Source organism: Puma concolor, chromosome A2 (assembly GCF_028749965.1).
Source record: "Puma concolor isolate L17-30 chromosome A2, mPumCon1.1.hap2, whole genome shotgun sequence".
NCBI classification, from domain to species: Eukaryota; Metazoa; Chordata; class Mammalia; order Carnivora; family Felidae; genus Puma; species Puma concolor.
In genome coordinates this window covers 148,582,468-148,605,441 of record NC_141668.1, presented here as the reverse complement: position 1 = coordinate 148,605,441, position 22,974 = coordinate 148,582,468, and the positions used below count along the sequence as shown (strand labels likewise).

At 46.5% G+C, this 22,974-nt stretch overlaps 1 protein-coding gene across 6 annotated transcripts in view; it reads left to right on the top strand.

The window, feature by feature from the left end:
- Nucleotides 1-22,974, top strand: part of CACNA2D3 (calcium voltage-gated channel auxiliary subunit alpha2delta 3) — an 863,963-nt gene that overhangs the window by 665,631 nt on the left and 175,358 nt on the right. For all 6 annotated transcript variants that reach the window (XM_086697915.1, XM_086697917.1, XM_086697916.1 and 3 more), the window contains 3 exons: nt 14,055-14,138; nt 22,366-22,437; nt 22,695-22,756. In XM_086697915.1, the coding sequence (XP_086554041.1) occupies nt 14,055-14,138; nt 22,366-22,437; nt 22,695-22,756 (218 nt within the window). The remainder of the gene's footprint in view (nt 1-14,054; nt 14,139-22,365; nt 22,438-22,694; nt 22,757-22,974) is intronic.

Below are 22,974 nucleotides of genomic sequence, written 5' to 3'. Positions count from 1 at the left end.
CACAGCTGGGAGCAGCAAAGGGCCCTTAGACACCAGATGCATAACAAGCTCATTCTTGCACTGCTGGAGTGGTGAATCTTTCCTCCCGCCCTCCCCCGCTCTTCCCACCCTCCTCCTCCCTCCTCCTTTCCTCTCTCTCTGGGTCCTTCCCTTCCTTCCTTTCTTCTCTCTTTTCTTTTCCTCCCTCCCTCCCTGCCCTCTCTTCTTCCCCCACCTCCTTTCCCTCTCTCCCCCCTCCCTCCCATTCCTCCCTCATCTGGCCTGTATTCATTGGACGCACTCTATTAGAGGCTGGGGATCTAGTGATAAAATGAGACAGATGTAATTCCCCTTCGTTACCCATTTACAATCTCATGGACGTTTTTTAAAGTTCATAAGTAAACAAATAAATAAAAAGTACTATGCATTTCGGATAAACTCTCCGAAAGAAACAAGGATCTGAGAAAACAGAAAGTAGGGAGAGGCACCTCCCTTGGTTGGATGGTCGGGGAGAGCCCTTCCTGGGAATGGCTTGTTACACTGAGCCCCTGAGGGAGGAAAGAGAATCACTGTGCAGAGATGTTGGAGGCTCTTTCAGGCTGAGGGAAGAGTGTCAGCAAAGACGCTGAGGTGTGGCGTGTTGAGTGTGTCGGAGTCTGGAATCTTTGGGTGGATTTAGGACAGACTTCCAAAGCACAAGGAGGAGTGACTGGGTCACTGGGGAGTGATAGGGTCCTACTTGGGAAGAAGCTCAGTGAAGCACTTGCCTTTAATACTCTGCTCATGTCCCCTCAGTTACTGCCATGTCCACACATGCCAGCCTGGCTTCCTGCTGCCAGCACCTGGCTGAAGACTTCCTCTGGCTTTCGGGGTGCACTCCTCTGAGGCAGCAAGCCAGATGTGCCAGGGAGTTAGCATACCCCCCACCAGAGACTGGTGAGCACCCCCCCTCCCCCCGCCCCTCACAGGTGGGCTCCCTCGAGAAGGCTCCTCAACAGCAGCTCCCAGAGCCTGGCCGTGGGATTCGGCTCTGGGTGCCCACAGTGCTCATGTGCTCCATGATGTGCCTTATGTGGGCTACCTGCCCGTCTCTGTCTCTGGGTCACTTTGCCGCATCCCTACAGGTATTTCCTGAGAACTCCTCCCAAGTGAAAAACCTTGCCCTTGAATCCAGGGCTCTGGGACCGCTTCAGAGAGAACTCAAGCCAGGATACCAGTGGACTGCTATTTCTTGGGAAAAATTGATTTGCTGTAGACTAGAGCTTCGAATGCAGTTTTGCGTGTGCCCCCATGGCCTTTTGCATTAACACGATGCCATCAGACACATTTTCCATTATATTTCAGGCTCCTGCACATGAATTCACATCACACCAGCTTACTTGGAGAATCCACGTTTGTGCTTAGAAGTACCAGAGAGCCTTGGCTTTGTGCTATTACTAATCAAGGGTAGGCGAAAGGAATTTGGTTTAGAGATAACATTCTCAGCTGCTTTATTGTTTGGCAAAAGGATTTGATGAGGACAAAGCCTTTCTTTACACTGGACACACTCTGACCTTTGTTTTACTAGATTAATTTCATATCTAGAGTGCCCCATCTTGGATGATGAATTAGCAATAAAAAGCTCATCAAAATGTAATTACATGCAATGTGTTGAATAATGATCTCTTAAAAATTCCTATAGATTTGTCTGCACCTCCTTCCCCTCGTGGGGGAAATGAGCCTCAGCTGCTAGCTACTAGCCCCCCGCTCAGGAATGCAAACCCTAGCCATATTGTGAGTCTGAGATGGGAGAGCTGGCTTCTATCATTACCCAGTGTCATCAATTGATCAATTGCTTTTCTGCATGTGATGCACATCTTTATATAATTTAAAGGACCATCTCAACGGGGGTAGGAATACACAGGAAGTGGAAGCTCAAGGCAGAGTGAAGCCCTCACCTCCTCCGTCTGCAGCAGCCTGTTGCCGGGAGGGAGTTATTAATTAAAATGTTAACTGCCCAGACAATAGCAGGCAGACCAGCATGGAGAGCGCCTGCGAAGCAAGCATTAAAGCTTTCATAACTGTAAATTCCCGGAAAGTTTGCTCCTCCTTAAAATAGGAAAACAGAACCATCTGTATCTCAGAGGAGCCTTAACTGAGCTGTTTGAGTGTTGTTAGGCTTTTCCCAAGGAGCCCGGCTGGTTTCTCTCCAGAGGGCTGGACTTGGACAGGGAGAAAGCCTAGCCTTATTCCCTGCTCTTCGAGGAGTCCCTTAAACCCTACAGCTGGGCCGACAGCAGAATATTCAAATGATTCCAACAGTGAAAATACCCACACTCATTTGAATAACTGAAGAATTCAATCATTTGAATGCCAATGATTATTCCTCCCGGAGTTTACATTTTAGAAAGACAGTGCATCTGAATCCCCATGAGAGCATTAAATTGCTATCTAATTAGCAGTCCCAAATTATATATATTTAAAAGATAATTAAAGGTTTGAAGGCTGTTGGAATAACTGGTTATACATTTAAATGAATCACAAGAAATTTGTTAGTAATGTGCGGAGTTTTCTTTTATTTCTTACTTCCCTCTTTGAAGTTCAGTAGACCCAACCTCTCGGGGTTAAGTTTGGTAGCGGTAAGATAAAGGCAGATGGTTTTAATTATTGCAGCTCCAACCTCCAAATAATTATAAGCAGCTGTCATTTTTACATGATCTTAAATGATAAGACCCAAAGAATGCAAATAAAACAGTTGACACCATGGGCTTTGGGGCACCATAATTTAATAATGCCCACCACCGCTGGACTGACCATCGCGCATCATTGTATCTCTGAACACACTTCCGGGGTGCCACTTGCACATCCTTTGTGGGTGTTTGCAGGGTGAGGGGGAACACTAATACAGTTGGGCAAGAAAGTCGTTTGGCCAAGCCAGGTAGGGCTCTTGCTTCAAACCCTTCTCAACCTCACTGCCCCTTTCTCCTTGGGATGGGATCTACCCCTGTTGTTGCCCCAATGAGCCCCCCAGTAGATGATGGCATAGTAGAATGGCACCCAATAGTTGGAATTTCTTTAGCCCATAGCTGGGACTTTCACAAGATTGGGTACTCACGCAGCTTGCCAGAGCCAGAAATCCCAAATGAGTGGCTAGCCTGCCAGCCTCAACCCAGGAAGCTCTGGGTTCAAGTTCGAAATGTGAGGCTTTCTGTGCCTGTCTCTCCTCTCAGAAGGGCAGAGACCCCCTGAGGAACAAGTCAAGGAGACACTGGTCATTTCCACTTACCGTAGCCACAGAGGCTTCTCCCATCTGGACCCCGTGACTAGAAAACCAAAGTCTGACTGACAGACAGAGGCACACAGTTCACCCTAGGCAGACCTGCGGATGTACTTTGCCAGAGTCAAGTCTAGAACATCATCTAGAGGGAAGACACACACACTGAGTACTCCAAATCAAATCAAAAACCCAAGGAGCCAAATGCTTGATTCTCACCAAAAGTCTCACCTGGAGTTTCTAAATTTCTATCTGCATTCCAGGAGGAGGGTTTGGGAGTAAGTGGGGCAGGTGCAAGCATTTACCTGACTCCCTAGTACTGGGGCAGGCTTGAGAGTCATACGGCTGGGATGCTCCTTCCATGGAGCCCATTGCATCCAGGTTCAAATACAAATATGAACAGTACATTCATATATATTTAATGGAAAGATTCCTTTGAGTGTTAATAATCTGTTTGAAGCTCAGCTCTGCTCCGTGTAGAATGGCAGGGAGCTGGTTGATTGTGATCCCAGGTCACCTTGCCATCATCGTCCTTCTGTTGTGCCGTCACAGGACACATCTCAGGCAGGCACCAGACAGCAGCCTCAGGTACATGTTTGTCCGTGGGGCAGAGCCGTCTCTGAGGCGAGGGTCAACCTCAGCCTCATCTGCCAGCTGTGTGGCCTTGGACGAGTTGCTCAACCTCCCTGGCCTCCGTTTTCCTGTGCCGCAAAATGAGTACAAAAATAGTGCCTACTATCTGGAGTGTTTTGAGGATTAAATGAGTTCATGAGTTCACAAAAGGTCTAGAACTGGCCAGACACGTACTGTGGGTTCTACATGTGTTCATTAAGTATATTTGCTTATATTCACATCCTAATTTGTTCATTGACTCTCTTCACTCATTCAAATATTCAAATATTCTTGGTGAATCTCTTCTGCCAGTCACTCTCCTGGGCATTGCAGGTTCAATCTTGAATGAGAAATAGCCTCTTTTCTGGAGATCTTGGGACCTAGTTGGGGAGATGTGATGGGCGTGGACAGAGAGACCACAGGAGGCTCAGGAGAACACAGGAAGGACCTGAACCAACTCTGCACTAGACTTCCCAGATGAGCTGATGTCTCTGTCAAGTTCTGAGGAGCCACTGGATGTTGAGTTGGGGTGAAGGCTGTTGGAAACAGAGTGGTTGATACAGAGCCTGGAGGCAAGGATGATAATGACACAGTTAGCAGCCAGCTCAGTCTAGCTGGGGAGTCATAGAGAGATAGGCAGGAAGTACAGAGAGAGAGAGGTCAGAGCAGCAAACATAGACAGAGTGATGGGGACTGTGGCATTCCCGAACATTGGACATCATCCTAGAGGGCATGGGGAGCCATGAGGATTCTGGGCCAAGTGGTGATTTGGGTTGCAGAAGAATCTTCCCTTCTGGCATCTGGACCCTGGAGCATGGACTAGAGAGGTAAATTCCTTGCAGAAAGGCTTAGAAGACACTCACCTTCATCAAGGTGGGTGGGTATCATGGTGGTTGAAACTAAGTTGATGGCAAGAGGGATGGAGAGACATGACTGTATTTCAAAAGACAAGGAAAAGATAGAAGCAATGCATATGGCAGTTTGATGAGCCCTGGTTACTTTGCCTGGCCCACTGGCCTCTTTCTCTGATTCCACTTGCCTTTTTAGCTTCTGCCCACATCTCCATGATCACAGACAAGTGTAAGACTCAGAGGACTGAGTCAGCCTTGCGGGGGACCTTTGGTTTTCCTATGAGTCACGAGTGACATCAGAAGTCCCTTGGGCTTATTCAGACCAGCATGCATCCAGAATTAAAAAAAAAAAAAAAAAAAAAAAAAAAAAGACTGTATATCAGAATCATCTGCAAAGAAAAAATCAAGCCTAAACATTTTGCTGGGTCACCAATCTAGTGGGATATGGATGGATCCGTGATGGATGAGAACCTGTTCAGTCTGGTGATGAGAATGTGGCTAGGGGCAGAGAGCAGATGGGTTGAAAAGACGGCCATGTGCATGTTTATACCACAAAAACTCTTGTGTCCTCAGGGAGGCGCAAACAAGGGCCACCCCAGGGGAAAAGGGAGACAGACTCTAGCTGAAGGATCAGAGAAACTTCCATGGAAGATGTGGGCACAGAGGTGGATCCCTTTATGTCTTCTCCTCCTTCACAAGTATCTTTAAAACTTTTAGCAGAAAAAGAGAAAACTATCACGCCACACAGCCCTCTAATAAAATCATATACACACACACGTTTGGTGAAGGCTCAGCTATCTGATGTAGGTTGATGTCATCACAGGCATAAACCAGAGTCAAGGGTAATGGTAGCTGGCTTGCAAGAAAGGACTCCTTTCCCTAGTTTCTTCCTCCCTCCATTTCCTTCACTTGCAAATCATTGCCAGCTTCCTGCACTTCATGCCAGTTAGCACAGAAACCTTAACATTGAGAGAAGCCTCTCTGTTCCAAACATCATCCCTCCAAGTGGAGCCAATGGGACTGGAATATTTCTCCCAGGGACTGAGCCAGGAGAGGTGATGGGAGCAGGGGTGACAGGCAAGGAAGGCCCATGTCCCTGACCACAGGCAGAAACCCCGCAGCAGAGAGCTCTCTCTGTGTGAATGGGCAGCTGCAGCACCTCTGGAAGGCAAATGTGCCACAGTTTTGTGGCACTGTTGGTTGAGGCTGGTTTTTTATTTCACTTGGGTGAATAAGAAAATGCATCGTCTCTGCAGTTTTTGGTGCCCAATTATAGTACATGTTCAAAACAGTCTGACACATTTCAATACCCAAGGGTATTTTGATGCAGTTAAGTGCTCAGGGGAATAATGCCAAATAAAGTTCTGTGAATGCATAAAAACTTGTTTGCTTGTCAACTGTCACAGACATACTTTCAAATTATAGAGGTCCTCTTGTTATCCTAGATAGTATTTCCTAACTACCCAGCTATTTGAAAGCTTTATATGAAATCAGCTTTGGAATATGGCACTGTCTGTGCTCGAGAACTCGAAGCAACTCTGTTTGGAACTTGGGCATTCGTTCTGAAGGTTGTCCTGCGTCTAACCTTTGCCCAGAAGACTGTAGTGTGGGTTTTTGTCCAGAGTGTTCTAACCAATCGGTGGGGCGGTCTTCCAGGTACCCACACTCGCCTTTCCTCTGCAAGTAGCATCGTGGTCTTTCTTCTGTGCTCAGGGCTGGTATTTTCTTAGCAAGAGCACTTCACCTGACTCAGACGCCTGCAGACAGCTCCCCTCTCTCTGGGTCAGAGTCCCCGCTTCCCAGTCCCTGTGCTGGCACCAAATCTCCTCCTGCCCCAGCTACTCAGCACGATTTTCATTTTCATGACTCGCTTGCTATTACAATGCAGACTGGCTTTCTGAGAATGGGAATTTAGATCCAGCCGCCATGTATCAGCCACACCGAAGCCTACAAAACCGCTGGTGGAGTGAGGCCACTTCCTCCCCACACACCATGGGGGTGACTCACCACGACTCAGAGGACACTGATTAAGATAAAGGTCATTGGGGTTTTCAAAGCAGCCTGTTAATTGTTGTTTTTTAAAAAAATACCAAGGCTGTTTTAGTTTTACAGCGATCAAAAGGATTTTGTAATCACACTAGGAGAGCACATAGAACTTTTCATCTTTGAGACACTTAAAAACATTAATTAATAAGAGCAGGGTACCTGGTAGAAAAAGGAAAAGGCTTGTTGTCTTGACATGCCCTGCTGCCTCTCTCCCACCTTCCGGCTGCTTTTGGACACGCCCTCCCTGCTTCCCTCCAGTGTATCTGGGCTTCTCATCTACCCATGAACACGGAGGATTTCATCCCTACGTACAAACTCCTTGGTATTTGTCCTCTGGCATGTCTATGTCATCCGGTCATCAAACTTATCTAGAAAGGTCTGAGCCGCATGGGGTGGTGCAACCAAAGGGCCAGCACCATTTTGAGGGAAATCCTAGATACCATGGTACCATCAGATGCTACAAGGCTTCTCTGAGGCTCTGAGTCAGGTATTGGCTATTGGGCCTTGTATTGTGTGCACTGGGCATGCACCATGATCCTGGTTCCATGCACTCAGTATATCGTAGTTGTTCTCAATCTAAAACTGAATCGGTGTACCCCTGGCCGCGAAGGCCAGTTTCAGGGTAGCCTGAATGAGTTGGAGTCCAGTGGAGGCACAAGGGACTGGTGGGATTTGGCTTCCGGCATGGTTCTGCACCCATTAATACGCCTACTGCATGCTGTGGGTGGTCGCCACCTGAGCTGAGACACCCTCGAGGGAGGCCTAGTGCAAAATGTGGTGAAGACCCGAGGCTGGGCAACCAGGCAAAGATGGGGTGGAATCCCAGTTCCACTGCCAGTTAGCCATGCCACCACGTGGGCTGCATCCCTGGGCTCTGCGTTTGCGCGTCTGTGAAGTGGTTATCCTTCCATGGAGATAGGCACACCATTTAGCACGGCTCCTGGAAGAAGGGCATTCACTCTTCCTGAGGAATGCTAGGAGGTGAGGGGGAAGGTAGCCGTCAGAAAACATTTGCTTTTTTTTTTTCTTTTTTGCTAAAGGCAGTCACTTGGAAAGCAGAACAGATTGGTTGCTACATTTTATGAATTCCTTGTTGGAGAAACAATGAACTTAGAAGACTGAAAGCTGTAACTACTTCAAAGTACTTTCCCTTTGGAACAGATAGCAGAATGGTGGGTGGGGATCCCTGCATGGCCTGTATCGTGATAGTGAACACAATATATTTTTTTTCAATTCCTTCACTTTTCAGTATTTTCCAAATTTTCTACAGTGAGCAGTTATTACATGGATAATCAAGGGAGAGAGAGAAAAAAACAAAACAAAACACCTTAAAAAACAGCCAAAGCTTAAACCATTTGGATTGTAGACAGGAGTCACTGATACTCTGTTCCCACTGAGACTCCCCTTCCCTTGGGCCACCTCCTCTAAGGCTATGTGCCATGGCAACCAGAGACCTTGTGTTTGAGACCCTTGCTTTGACCTTGAGAAGAATGGACCACGATGTCAGGTTGAACTGCCTCTTTAAAAGGACTGTACTATTAAGAAACCTTTGATCCCATGAGCATACTTTCCAGGGCTGAGGCAGGTGCTGCCACATCTCAGGTGTCAGTAATGACCTTGGCAGTTATTGGTGTTTGCCGAGTAGGCATTTCTTGAGACTGTTTGTCAAGACATACCCCTACTCAACCATGTGTGTACCCATTTGCTTCTCATCCCAGCCCTGTGAGCTGAATGCTATTACCTGCATCCTACAGATGAGCAACGTGGGCTCAGAGAAACGCACACCAGCCCTGGAGCACACAGTGTGTGTGTGACTAGAACCGGAGTCTGACTCTAGGGCCCCGCTCTCTACTGCTCTTCTGACCACCCTGATTGATGAGCAGTGAACCACCGTCTACAACCTGAGTGCAGGAAATGACCGTTCTCAGACAGCTTCTCCATGCTTTCCCCAGGCTCACCTGGGCCTGGCTCAGGACCTGATAAATGTTCAGTATCCAACAGTATTTTGGGGTATGTGGGTGTGTAAATGAGCAAATAAGGGAACGAATGGCTGAGGGAGTGAAGGAATGACATGCCTGGTGGCCATCAGGCCCTGCTGTCTTGTGCATGGAGTAGAGAAGATGTGCCTCCTTTCCTTCTCCTTGAAAGGACCACTTCGGCCTCTCAGACAAGAGGAGATGCGGGCCTCGGAGGAGATGGCAAAGGTGTTCACCAGCTGAGGACCGTGCTTTCCTTGGGAGAGAACATCTGCCCAGACAATGGCTGGCTCCCTGCCCTTGGCCACACCCCTGCACCAGATGGCATTAGCTTTGGGCAAGGTTTCTTCCTCTCCAGTTGTGGGCCTCCCACCCCATCTCCTTCCTTCCTGTTGGCAGTGTGGAGCAGCACGTACAATTTATCAATTATTAGCATACACAATATTTGTTTCGCAGAGGCTGTGTGGATGTGTGTAGCTGATCTCTTCTGGCCCTTCCCCGTCCCCCCCACCCCAACACACACACACAGAAAAAAAAGCAAAGGCATTTTTTTTTTCAAACTCACATGAACATGGCCATCACCTCAGCCCGTCCCATTATGCTTCCAAGGTCCATCTCTAGATAACCCATGAGAACACTCAGGAGCACCCAGTTAACCCCCACCTGGCAGGTTCAGGCACATAAGGCAGCTCCTGTATGGCTCCAGCTTGCCCCTCAGATGGGTGCCCATCTTGTCCCATCCTCCTAGGCCACGGGCTGGTTTGTGTGTTCACCACATCTGGCCTTTATTTGAAACTCCACCTCAAAGTATTTCATAGCACAGAATATCTTTCCTTATTAAATTCTCCCCCACATATTTTTTTCATAAAACAGGCACCAAAAACTACAAACCTACCCGTGGCTCTCAAAGTATCTGTTTATAAACCTTTGGAAACCGTTCGCAATTCGTTAATCACATTTTCAAAGGAAGTTACAGTTTATAGATACACTAACAAATGCCATATCCGATGCCTCAGCCCCAGTAACGAGATCCTCACGCAGGGAAGCAGGGAGTGGGGCTGGTGGATCCGGGATGTGTCACAGGCTGAATCCCATGGGATAGGGGAGAGCTGGCCTGGGAGTCAGATTTACTTCTCGTTCTGTCACTCTTACACTGTGGCCTCCCATGTGTCCTCTTGGGGAGAAAGTAGGGGATCAGCCGTGCTCAAACACAGTAGTCTGTCTTGATTAACAGTGAGGTATTTTGCAAACCACATGTTCCTAAAGAACCGTTAGGAACACTTCACTTAAAATGTACTTTAAAAGTGGTTCATTTACAAGGAAAATAATAAAGGCATTAAATATATACAAATCACAACTCCAGTGACTACTTACGTTTGAAACCCAAACCAGCTTTAAAACAACATCTTTAGAAAGGGAAGGGGGTAATGTGGAGAGAATGTGTTGGTACCTGAAACATCTCAGGGCATAAAGATTTCAGTCACAGCTTGATCCAGGCACACACGCCATGTTTTCAGGACTCTCTTCCTGTCTCTTCTCTGCTTTCTCTGCACTGGCTTCATTCTCAGGAAGGCTCTCTCCAAGCAGAAGCAGAGATGTTTATGAGGAGCTCAAGTTCACGTCCTACCACCTTAATGATGCTAGTGGATGCACAGCTCTTTTATCCGGATAAATCCAAGAAAGCATCCCAGATTGGGCCTAATCTGGGTTGGCATGAGTTATATACCCAGCTCTGAACCAATCTCTGTGTCCTGGAGAGATGTGGGTCTCCTTACATGCTCAGGTCACTTGCCCACCTCTGAACCAGGATGGTCTTGCTTTCCCAATAACTATATTTATGGAGCATAGGGCCCAAGGTCTTCCCCTGGAAGAAAGCAAGGTGATTGCCCTGGAAAATGTGAGGGATGGGTGGGGGCAGTGCACAGCACAGGTGTCTTCCTCGTAGAAGTCTAATCTCTAGCCTTCCAATGTGCTTTCTAAATGGGAGAAAAAATAAAGGTGGATCTAGGGTCATTATGCTTGAGTTTACTTACCACCCTCAATCTGTTTTGTCTTATGCAACAGCCACTGACTTTTCCTTCTCTCGCTCAGAGTAATCACTCTGCTACATTACTGCTTGATCTCTAATGGGAGACCATTAACAAAGACCCAAATGGGAAGTCTTTCAGACTGGTTTCACATACCTGGTTAAGCAGACATTGTGGTGGGGCATTCCTTTTTTTTTCTTTTTTTTCCTTCTTTTTTTTTTCTTTTATTTTTTCCTTCTTTTTTTCTTTTTTAGTGTTTATTGATTTTTGAGAGAGGAGAGAGTCATTCCTAAAATGGAGTTCCAGAGCAAGTATCCCCAGTCCTGCCTGTTTCCTTCAATGAAACTAACTTATTTAGACTCACTGGCTTGTGGACCAATACACTGGGAGTGCTTCTTCACCTCACGCTCTAAACTCTCCAGGTTCTCTGAATATCAAAAGTGCAATGTACTGAATTTCTTGAGTGTTTGACAGCTGGGAGTGGTCAGAAGGCCAGGCTTCTCTAAGCATTAGAAAATTGCCAAATACCATCTAAAAGGACTTGGGTTCTTTAGCACAGGTATGGATTTTTCTGCTGTGAGAGTCTCAAGTCCCAGCTGGGGTATATAGTATGCAAGTCTTGGTGCTTAAGATACACACCAGGAGGAGGTGCATGACTGTAACTCTCTGATACAACCATCTTCAACAAACACCTTCCTGCCTATGGTTTGCAGAGCAGAATCACTGACTGGGTCTCCTTCATTTCAAGGAAATGACGTAGAAGCCAACTGTATACAACGAGACCCATGATCTTGTTGGCCAAGATGATGGGTCTTAGGAATCATGCTAGCATATTAAGGATTTATTCTGTGCCAGAAATGTGTTTGTCAATTTATACACACTATCTAGTTCATTCTCTCAATCTACCGTTGCCACAGAGGTACTATCGTTTCTCTTATTTTGCAAGTGAGAAAAGGGGAACAGGAAGCCACTGGGCCCCTTGTGCAAGATCGTGTGCCCAGTAAATGGCAGAAACACTTTGTCTAACAAAAGACAAGTGGATACTTTTGGTGCTTAGGACCTCGGCAGTCTTCCTGAGTTTCTTTAGGAGTGGCTGAAATAATATGATGCTCAGACACGAAAATTTGGTCGGGGGCTGGTGGTGAGTGGGGATGTCCTGCACACTCTGGTTATATCATGTCCTCTAATGTGTCATGGAATTTGTTATTGAACTTATGATGGGCTCTTTTCCAATACGCATGGTGGGCAATACATTGACCTTCGGGGGGGGGGGGTGGAGCAGAATTAAGAGTGATGAACTGCAAGCGAGTCCTTGGAAAAGAAAGAAAGGCTATTTAGCTGGCTTTATTTATATCCTTAGTACCTGGTCCTTACTAGGGGTCCAATAAATGTATTTGAGTAAATAAATAAAGGAGAATTTTGTAATGACCAAAGGAAGTGCTTCTCACAAAAATGTGGTGTAGACCTAGTGTTACATGGCCCAAGAAACTGTAAAGGCTTTGCCCTTAGTGGCCAGAGGCTGGGCTGCATGAGCTTCTGGCGTTCCTCCTGGCTCTTAGGAGTAGGGTTCTTACTGAAATGGAACATGGGGGCCGTTAGACAGTTAAAAGAGGCCCAAGAGTGTCTGACTCTTGCTGCTCGAAGGGACATGTGGAGTCTTACTTAGCATCATGTGCCCCCTTCCCCATCACACCTCCTCACTGAAAGCTATGGGTGACAACCCCATGGACCTCGTCCCTGTTCCTCCCACTTGGCCCCAGCCTGGCACTTGCCAGGGCCAGAGCTTCTGTGAGCACACGAACTTTCCGTAACAGGATCCAGCCATGAATCTGCTGTCATTTACAGCAGCTTTGCAGGGAACCACTTCCCTCCCTCTTCATCTGCAGTGGATCCGATGTCGTAAACTGGCCATGAACAGCTGTTCATTGGAAAGCCTGAGAGCCGGGAGAGGAAGGGTGGTTGACCTGGGTGATCTGAGCCCACTGCCCCTTGGAGCCAATGCAGCCTTCCTGAGTGGTGCAGTGGGCACTTTCCAGAGAGGTCTCAGCACTCCTGAAATACACTTGACAGGGAAAACAAGAGAGGAGGAAAGCCACTGGGCCCTATTTGGCTCTACAGTGACTACCCTGTCTGGCCTCTGTTCCCTGGGTTCCACTGGGGGCCCATTTAGACCTGTTTGGTTCAACACACTGGCAGTGAGTCTCTCCTTCACACCCATGTGCCTTCAGCACCTTCTCTCAGCAGTAGCCAAGCAGTGTCCAAAATGGTAACCTGTGGTTTTATGGTCTTAACACACTTATAGTGACACTGCATCTCATTTAAAATCTTACCAATTCAATCCAAAGATGACCAGTTTAGAGATAAAATCAAAAAAGAAAAAGGCTATACATACATACATATTTTTTTCTAGTATGCCATCAGCCACATCTTATGAACTTGTAAAGGGGCTGCTTATCTTTAGCCTGCAGTAGAGGGCAGACTTTCCTACATTATAAACATCCCAACAACCAGCATTAAAGGCCCTGAGGCACAGGACCATCCAGACACAGGAAGATCCAGTTGGTAAAATGGTAGGCTTGCAGGGTGACTAACACCAGTGATCTAGGGAGAAAAAATGAAAACCACTTCCCCAGTTATTAATGTACTCATCAGCTTTTCCAGAGAAATGCCCTAATGGCCGTTAAATCTGACAGGGATTCCCAGTACCCACATCTACTCCAGGTAAAGGAGCTGCGCTTAGCTCAGTACTGCTATAGACAGCATGATAGCAAGTAGAAGGTTCTGTGTGTCTACAAAATGGTACCAGGATGTTGAGCCCAACTGTGGAGATCAGTACTTTTGTTTCCTAGCCAAGGAATTAGGGGGTAGCTTTGGGACAGGAGGTAGGGGTGGGAGAACTATAAAACAAAGGGTTATGACTAGATGTTTGGTAAACTGTCTACAAAGCCCTTTCCTATGTCATGAAGGGGTGGTCTTTGAAACTTAGGAGTAGAGAAGGATCTCCCCCATTCCACACACATACCATCCAGGCAGAGGGGAAATTTTGCTTGGTTTCTGGCATGTTTGGAGCCAATGAGTCCAGTAGGTAAATTCGTATCAAGTAGAGTTGACTTGTTATTCCCCAGCTCAGAGCAACTGGCCTCGGCTTCCCTGCTATTAAAACCCCTAGGACTGTGCCCTGCCGGGCTTCTCGCCAATATCTCTCTACTCATGGTTCCTGTCAGAGAAACGGGGCTTGGGGAGATAAAGGCTGACCTGGCTGCTGATCTCATGGAAATATTTTGTTTTCTTTTCCTTTTCTCCCTGCCAGTACGAGGAAGGAAAAAAGCGAAGGAAACCTAACTACAGTAGCGTTGACCTCTCGGAGGTAGAGTGGGAAGACCGGGATGATGTGGTAAGTGACTGATGAGGAGGGAGCTCCACTGTACCCACTTCTGTACCTGGAGGCCATCCTAGGAGGTGGCCACCGCAGGGACATGGAGACAATGGGCCCTTTTGATGGCATTTGGGGTTTATAACTCTCCTGCTGGTTGGAAAAACTGCAGATAGGCCTGCTTTGTGCATTTGGCCAAAACCAGCTCCTGTCTGGTCCCTTCTGCTGTGGATTAATCCAGACCCTTCCTCAGTGCCATTTATGGGGCGTTGCTGCCCTCAGGGGAGCCTGGCCAGACAGCAGAAGGCTCTGCCCACCACAAAGTCAGGGCCACAGTGCACTTGTAGGGACACCATGGGCCAGCCCTTTTTTTTAAAGAGCAGCCTAGGGCTTAGCAGGCCCACCTCCCATTTGCACGGCTGGCAGTGCATTTCCTGGGCCGTCTCAGCCTTCCCCATCCTGGCCACACTGCCAGCAGCACACACGCTTCTTTCCCGCGCGGATTCAGCCTTCGGCACTGTATCAAAAGCTTTCCTTATGCCCAAGACTTAACCCCGTCTGTCTTCTTGTTACTTCCTCAATAAATCAGATTTGTTCGACATGGCTGCCTTTGCATGAATGTAGGCAGACTGTCCTTAATTAAATTGTCACTTCCCATGAGTTCCTGCCTTGATCCTTGTTCTTTCCTTTCTCTGTGGTATCTCCGTGCGGGGCCGTGGTTCTCTGCCCTCACCCTCCCTGATTTGTCCAGGGTTCTTTCTGCAGTCTCACCATTGAGACACAAATGTTTCTGTCCCTCAGTCTGTCCTATTTCCCAAAGGGTTGTTGAGGGGAATCACCTGGACTCCCCAGCTGGGTTCCCGGGCCTTCCAGAAACATGGCCAGCATCACTGTTCTCTGGCTGTCATTTTTCTTCTCATCAAGTCCTCTACTCCCTGGACATCTCAGCTAGCATAAATCTTGGATTCTCTTCCTTGCCTATAAATTGTAAGAAGTGTATCTGTTTTAGAAATTCAGCCGATCTCCTTCTTCATCTGTACTAAGACTCTTTAAGCTCAAGTTAAAACAAAATAATGGCTGGTTGGTTAAAAGCTACTTCCTAACCTGCCCTCTTTTCCCAGGGGCTGGTGGCCTAATGTCAAGTCAGCTCGATGACCTGATACGGTTTACATCTCCTTGTTCTTTTAAACGTGGTCATTGGGGTCTTTACATTGTACTGTGCCTGCTGCCCGTGCCCTCCCTTTTCAACCTGCTCTTCCCAAGAAGCAGGCTAGCGCAGCTGTGAGGGGCACCCCTCCAGGCATTAGCCTACCTGGGTTCAGATCCCACGTTAGTTATTTGCTGGCTGTTGGTCCCAAGCATGCAATTATCCTCTCCGTGCCTCCATTTTGTTGTTTGGTTCTTTTTTCCCGGTAAAATGAGTATGATGATAATAGTACCTACATCAGTTGTGAATCTTAAATGTGTAAATACGCCAAGTGACGAAAAGGTATTTATACCGCTGTGCAGACATGGTGAGGCCCGTGAGTGGTGGCTATTCTTCATACCATTCTCATCATCATTAATCCTCAGGGAACCTTCTCGTTAATGAAGGTCCCGTGGACTTACAGCTGCTAAATTGTCTCGTGAGTGTCTGAAGGGTGCATTCCATTGTTTTCCTTCCTCTTCCATCTTTACTTTATCGGTTGCTTTATTTTGACCTCCCTGGACCTTTTTGTTTCCTTTCCCAGAAGGCTGGAACCTTGTTGTCAACATGCTTCTCCATCAATTTCCTCTCATCCATTTTGATTAATGTGGGAGGCAAACTGGAGTATGCTTACTCTTACTTCAGAGTCCTCCCATCCAGGGAGCAGGTCCTCTGCTCCTAAGCACAGAGCTGATGATGCTCTCACTTCTCCTTTGTGTGGAAGCGATTTATTACTTGGCTCACTTTATCTATCACCTATGCTCCAGTTAATTTTCAATGAGCTAATATCTCCTCTTATTAATAGTGGTTTCCCTGCCCTATCATCTTTTTCCCAGATTCCCAGACTCCTGAGCATGTTCTTCACCTCCATCTGACTCATAGGACTGGGCAAGGGGGGGCGGGGGGGGTCCACCTTCAGAATTCCCACATCTCCTACACGTTCAGTGTTCTTACTCTGCTCACAGTGGTCTCTCGTCTCTCTGATTCGGGTCCCTTGCCTTGTCTCTTTGAGGAACATGGCATACTCAAAGTGTCAATTCCTTCATCACCAGCATGTCTGGGGAAACCCAGGTCACCATTTGTCTCCTAGGGATTTGCACTTCATTGACTGGAGAATGCTGGAACCCATACAAAGCATCTTTGTGACGTCTACACAGGATCCACCCTGCCCATATGTCCACCACTGGGGTTTACGTGTGAGTAGCAGAGGGCAGGCTTTTGGTCAAGATCTGGGAAAGCACCTTGCAAGCAGGGCCAACTGAGGAAGAAGCAGCTTGAGTCTGCCCAGCTGCAGAGAAAGTTTTGGAAAGTGCATCCTACTTCTCTTGGCAGCTCGGCTCTAGTTGAATAAAATAACGGTATTTATAACATAGACCCTGTGTCCTTCCAAAAAAAGATGTGAGGTCACATAAACTATTAAAACACGTGCAAAATAGACTGGCTAAATTTAAAATTTTTTAAAGAGAAAGAAATTAGAAACCATTTAGAGGAGGATGAGCAGAACCGCTGGCCCAGGCTCCAGGTGACTTAGGCATCACATCAACAACACAGTGAGTAGAACAGACCTTCAGGGCCCTGTGAGCCAAGAAGCGAGGCTGAGCCATCCGTAGCCCAGCCTGAATCCCTGGTGTTGATCACCTCTGGGAAGGAAAAAATAGCTTTTAAAATGGTATTTATTCTTTGGTTATGAATTCCCAGAGAAGGTTGAAGGAAGTGAGGATATTTTTCTTACTTCTGTTACCTGTTAGTCATTCCCAAACTCTCCACAGGGAACATGATTATTCCTATAAAGAGGAAAAAAACTAATATAAATAATAGTAACTGACATATATTTGAATTCCTCCTACAAGCCAGCTCTCCTATAAGTGCTATATGTGGATGACCTGGTTTATTCTACACAATGGTCCTTTGAAGTAGGTGTTATTGCTATCCTCATTTTGCAGGTGAGGAAACTGAGACAGAGAACTGATTGGTCCACGGGCTCACAATATGGATTCCAGCCCAGGCAGTCTGGCCCCAAAGCTCTTGACCACATTGGTATGCCTTAGAGAGAGCCTTTGCGTCCAAGAGTCCTTAAAGACTGTATCAGTGCCTCAGTATTCTCATAGTATCCTCCCCTGAGTGGTGCAGCAAAGATGGGGGTCCTTGCACCCAGATGCTAAACAAAAGCTTGCCATGGGGTGTTGTTGCAATTACCAGCCTGTCAGATCCTGCCTCTGGTCCAACTGACATCCCTTTGTTGCAGTGTGAGCCTTGTCTACAGCCCTGCAATCAACTCATGTTTCTCCTTACCTAGGATGATTCTGGAGGAAATGTCCTTTGTGTCTTCTTTCTAAAGCCCCATAAACCTCTTCTCCCGGGGTAAATTTCTGAGAACTGTGCCCATTTAGGTTGTTCTTTTTTATACCTACACCAATGTCTCTGCAGTTCATGCTTGAGCCCAGGACCCCAAACCAAGCACAGCCCACCTGAAAGAGAGAGAGAGAGAGAGAGAGAGAGAGAGAGGATTTTGATTTTGTTGTACAGATGCTCTGTGCCCGAGTCTGTTTTCATATTCTGGGTAAATGCTTACTGGAAATGATAGACCTATTTATCTCCTGCTTCTCCTTTCCCCTTTAATCTGTTGGAGTGGCCCAGATTGCATGTCTTTGGGGGCCTGGATGTGCATGCCACTTGTGCACCAGGAAAGGTGAGGCTCGTGTTCTGATGTGGATAACAAACCACCATTAGCAGGATAAGGCATCATTATATACTTACGCATAAAACCTAAGGTGATCAACAAATATCTGAGGGAAACTTCCTTTTTTTTAAATATAATTTATTGTCAAACTGGCTTCCATATAATACTCAGTGCTCATCCCAACAAGTGCCCTCCTCAGTGCCCATCACCTACTTTCCCCTCTCCCCCACACCCCGACAACCCTTAGTTTGTGCTCTGTATTTAAGAGTCTCTTATGGTTTGCCTCCCTCCCTTTCCATTTGTAATTTTTGTCCCCCTCCCCCATAGTCTTCTGTTACGTTTCTCAAGATCCACATATGAGTGAAAACATACAATATCTGTCCTTCTCTGACTGACTTACTTCACTGGACATAATACCCTCCAGTTACGTCCACGTTGCTGCAAATGGCCCGATTTCATTCTTTCTCGTTACCAAGTAGTATTCCATTGTATATATAACCACATCTTCTTTATCCATTCATCAATCGTTGGACATTTAGGCTCTTTCCATAATTTGGCTCTTGAAAGTGCTGCTGTAAACATTGGGGTACAAATGCCCCTATGCATCAGCACTCCTGTATCCCTTGGGTAAATTCCTAGTAGCGCTATTGCTGGGTCATAGGGTAGATCTATTTTTAATTTTTTGAGGAACCTCCACACTGTTTTCCAGAGCATCTACATGAGGGAAACTTCCTTAGTAAGCTTTAACACAGGAGGAAGAGCTGTAGGCTCCCAATGGGACCAGAAGCATGACCACTAGCTTGAGCATGGGTGCTTTGAATGGTCAGCAAAGCTGCCTCAGCTTCAGGGTGCAGGCGAGAGAGACAGACTCACTGGGGGCTCTGGGAAACACATGTGACCTGGATAACGCAGGGGCCAGGGGAAGGAGGATGGCTCTCATCGACCAGGGAGCCTGATCACCATCACCAGAAAACTATTTTCAGCTCGGAGAGGTTTGACCTTTATTTTATCAGCTACACTATGATGAAAGCTGCTTTCATGTCCACTGCATTATCACACTTGCATCAGATAGGAAAAAAGAAAGGTATATCATTGATGCTTTAATTTGCTCTTCTTTGACACCATTAAGTGGAACATCTGCACGGGTGATTTTTTTAATGACTACATAATATGCTAATATATGGGCACACCCAGACTTGTTGCAGAACTTTCCTCCACCAGGCCATGTTCATTTCTCCAGTTGCTCATCGCTGTCATCCAGGTAGTGGCGAATTCAAGGGCTATTTGGACAGCTCTGAGCAGCACCGTCGATCACGCCCTTCCTGGCCTGGTTGGGGTGTATAGCTTCCTTACCGCCCCACCACTCTGGTCTCTGCTCCGCATATGCCTCTGCCATCCTGTCTTGTACGCTAGCTGTACTTACTGTAGGATGTGTGGGGTCAAACCTCCGTCTCCTCAGATGGAAAAGTGACATTTCTAGACCGTTTCAGTCTTCCACTGCTGTTCCCATCACTCAGTCCATTGAAAAAGTATAAAACCCCCTTTCCTCTTGTGGCAACAAGGACAGAAGCCACCTTCCTGTCAGCCCTAGTTCACAGTACCAAATGGGAGAGCCTACTGGAAAATTAAAACCTCAGACTGGTAGGGCACCTGAATGGCTTGGTTAGTTAAGTATCTGACTCTTGATTTCAGCTCAGGTCATGATCATGATCTCACTATTTGTGGGATCAAGCCCCACTGTCATCGGAGAGCCCATTTGAGATTCTCTCTCTCCTTCTCTCTGCCCTTCCCTGACTCACGTGCGCTCTCTCTCTCTCTCTAAATAATAATCTTTTAAAAAGCCACCTCAGACATTTCATGGTCAAGTTTAAATTAAAACTTTTTTTTGATTTAAAAAAAATCCAGAAATAACATACATTATTTTTATATTCATGCTCTACAGTTGTATATGAATGCTTTACATTTGTCCAAATGCTTTCTCTCCTGATTTGAGAAACAAAAATAATGACATGGGTTTAAGGAGCAGAGAGCCTGTATGACCGTAGACAAGTTTTTTCATTTTGTGCCTCAGTTTCCCCACCTGTAAAACAGGGATAATAATTGTGCCTTATTTTGAGGGTTTTAAAACCTGTACCTGACACATAGGAAGAGCTTAGTAGACAGTGTCTGTAAGTATTGTCTGGGCTTTATAAGACTGATCAACACTGTTATGCAGCACCTGATGGGATCCTGGGGTCTGGGAGGCCTCACTTAGAACACTTTTGATGGGATGAATGAAAGAGGAGTAAACGTAGCCACAGAGAGGTCACAGAACAGTGTTCTGTGTCACCAGTAAGACTTGAGTCTTGATATCCTGGGTTATTTCTCTTTACCATGGGCTGACCCTTTTTCATTCTGGGCTGACCTGCAGGTTGTAAAGAGCCACGATTTTAACACAGGAACTGGGGAGGGGGGCGCGGTGCAGGGGGGGTTCCCATAATCCGTTATTTGTTCATGAGCAGCACTTCCAAGCAATGAAACCTATTAAGAGACATCAGAGTGCATCACAGAGTAAGGTGTATTTCTTATGTGGCTCACAGTCAAAGTCGGAAAGACATCGGTTTGGAGCATGGGCATCTGTGGTCAAGCAAACTCAAGCTTGAATTCTGATTCCTTAAGCTCTTGACCGGGGTCTGACATCAAAGGGAAGGGGGAGGATGGTAATGACAGTGATTGGAGGTGATGACGGTGGACAGCAAACATGTGCTCGGTGCTTAGGGTGGACGAGGCTGTCTTCTAAATATCAGTGCATCTACTTCCCATGACAACTCCGTGAGTTGGGTGCTGTCGTTAGTTCCATTTTGCAGGAAAGGAAACTGAGACACAGAGAGGGTAAGCGAGTTGTCCAAGATCGTAAGCTCTGGCTCTGGAGTCCGCTTCCTAACTATAGTGCTATTCTGCCTACAAGTAGGTGTTCAATAAGTGTAATCTGTTTTTGTTAAAATTGAAGAAAAGAGAAAGACCAGACTAATCATCCAACCATTTGCCTCCGGAGAGTATCAGTGACCTTGGCCTTGGAGCCGCCTGGGGATGATGCTAATTGTTCAGTGCTACTGGGGGTTGGGGGCAGGGTGGTAGGGACTCATGGAGAAGCTTACCTAATCTCCGACTTGCCTGGGGAATGTGAGGGGGGGGGTCCCAAATGGCTTTAGGCAGGCACCAGAAAGAGGAAAAATGAAAACCATGTTAAAGATAAATCGAGCCGTTCTTAAAAGTTAGAAAGTAGACTTAATTAGGACCAGCTCTCCCCATCCAAAACCACAAAAGTTAAAATGGGAAAATATTTCCAGAAATGCCCATTATGTGTTGTTAAAAAATATCTAGAGTAAAATATATGTTTTATTTTATACATGCCTCCAGCTAAAAATTATGCTTTTGACTCTCTCTCACAGAAGACGGGAATGTGAACTCAAATCTAGACAGCCCCGAATCAAATTTAGGTTGCTTGCAAACATTACAGTTTTCTATCGGCCAGATCTTAGTCAAGCTCCTCAGAGGAGAGAAGAGGGGAGAGAATTAAAAAAAACAAAAACAAAAACAAAACCAAGCACAAGGCCAGGAAAGAGTCTCTCCTGACAGGCTGTGGCATGTTAGCATCTGCTCCTGTTCCATTAAATGGCATACCCTTCGTCTCCCATTGGTGCCCATGTCTTTCATCACTGCATCTGCTGTCCTTCTGTGAACCCACAGAAGGGCCACACATAATTAGAAGAGGTCAGCCAGGGGCGGGAGGAGAGCATGAGGCTCACTGTCCCTAGATGGGACCTCCAGAACTCAGATACCGGGTTGCCCTGTCACTGCCCGTGAACGAGCACGTAAGCGAGACCATTAACTGGCTCAGATTTCTCCAAGAGCATTTGAAGATGCTTCGTGCCATAGAAAGCGAATCCCTGTCTTCCAAATGGTTGGCTAAAAAAATACCATGTAGGAAAATATCTTTAACTTGATTATGTTTTGAAAAACGATTTCTTCATGACAAACTAGTACCCTTTTTGAAAACGCAACTTGTCCCCAGAGACATTCTTGCCCTCATGAGTGTTTTCGCGGTCGTTGGGGCGTCGTTCTCTGACTCTCAGGTGTCGTCCACATAGCCCAGGCTTTTTCATTGGGCTGCCCTGAGGTTTACACGAGCACCCCAGACTGAAGTCGAAAGTCATTTGTCGCTGTTAGCCTCTCTCCCCTGGTATAGCGGCTGCTGGATGTGTACTCTGGAGAAGGCTTGTTCTAGAGCGCGGGTGCTTGGCATGCACCACCGAATGTGCTCCCTAGCTGCAGGACGCAAGCTGCCCAGAGGGCATGCAACCTAGGAAAGGACTAATACCAGCTTCCTTCTGTCGTTTCAGTTAAGAAACGCCATGGTGAACCGAAAGACTGGGAAGTTCTCTATGGAGGTGAAGAAGACAGTGGACAAAGGGGTACATTTTTCTCAAACATTCTAGCCGTTTTACTTTAAAACAAACCACTGTGAAAAATTAGCTTTGAAAGCTCTATCTGGAATAAATATCTTTCGCTGAGATCATTTTTCTCTTGTCTTTACTTATCTCAAACAAGATTCATGTAGTACTGTTAACGTGATCATAGCGTGTCCATTTATTTTTATTTATTTCTGAAAACGTCACCTAGCAGACTAACCATGTTTTCTTCTCTCTACGACTTTTTTTTTTCAATCTAGAAACGGGTTTTGGTGATGACAAATGACTACTATTATACAGACATCAAGGGTACCCCTTTCAGGTAGAGCTGACCATAATACATGGACATTCCATCAGATCCATCACTTGTGTTTGTACAAAACCTGCTGACGCTCTCAGAGCTCGTCATCTGAAGATAACCAAACACCCTGCCGAAAGGCTGGAAAGAGTGAGGAAGGGGCTTTTCCCAGGCTGCTTTTGTTTCTGTTTTCCAGAAGGGGGAAGATGGTTCAGGCTCACCTAGGAAGACTCACTCAATTT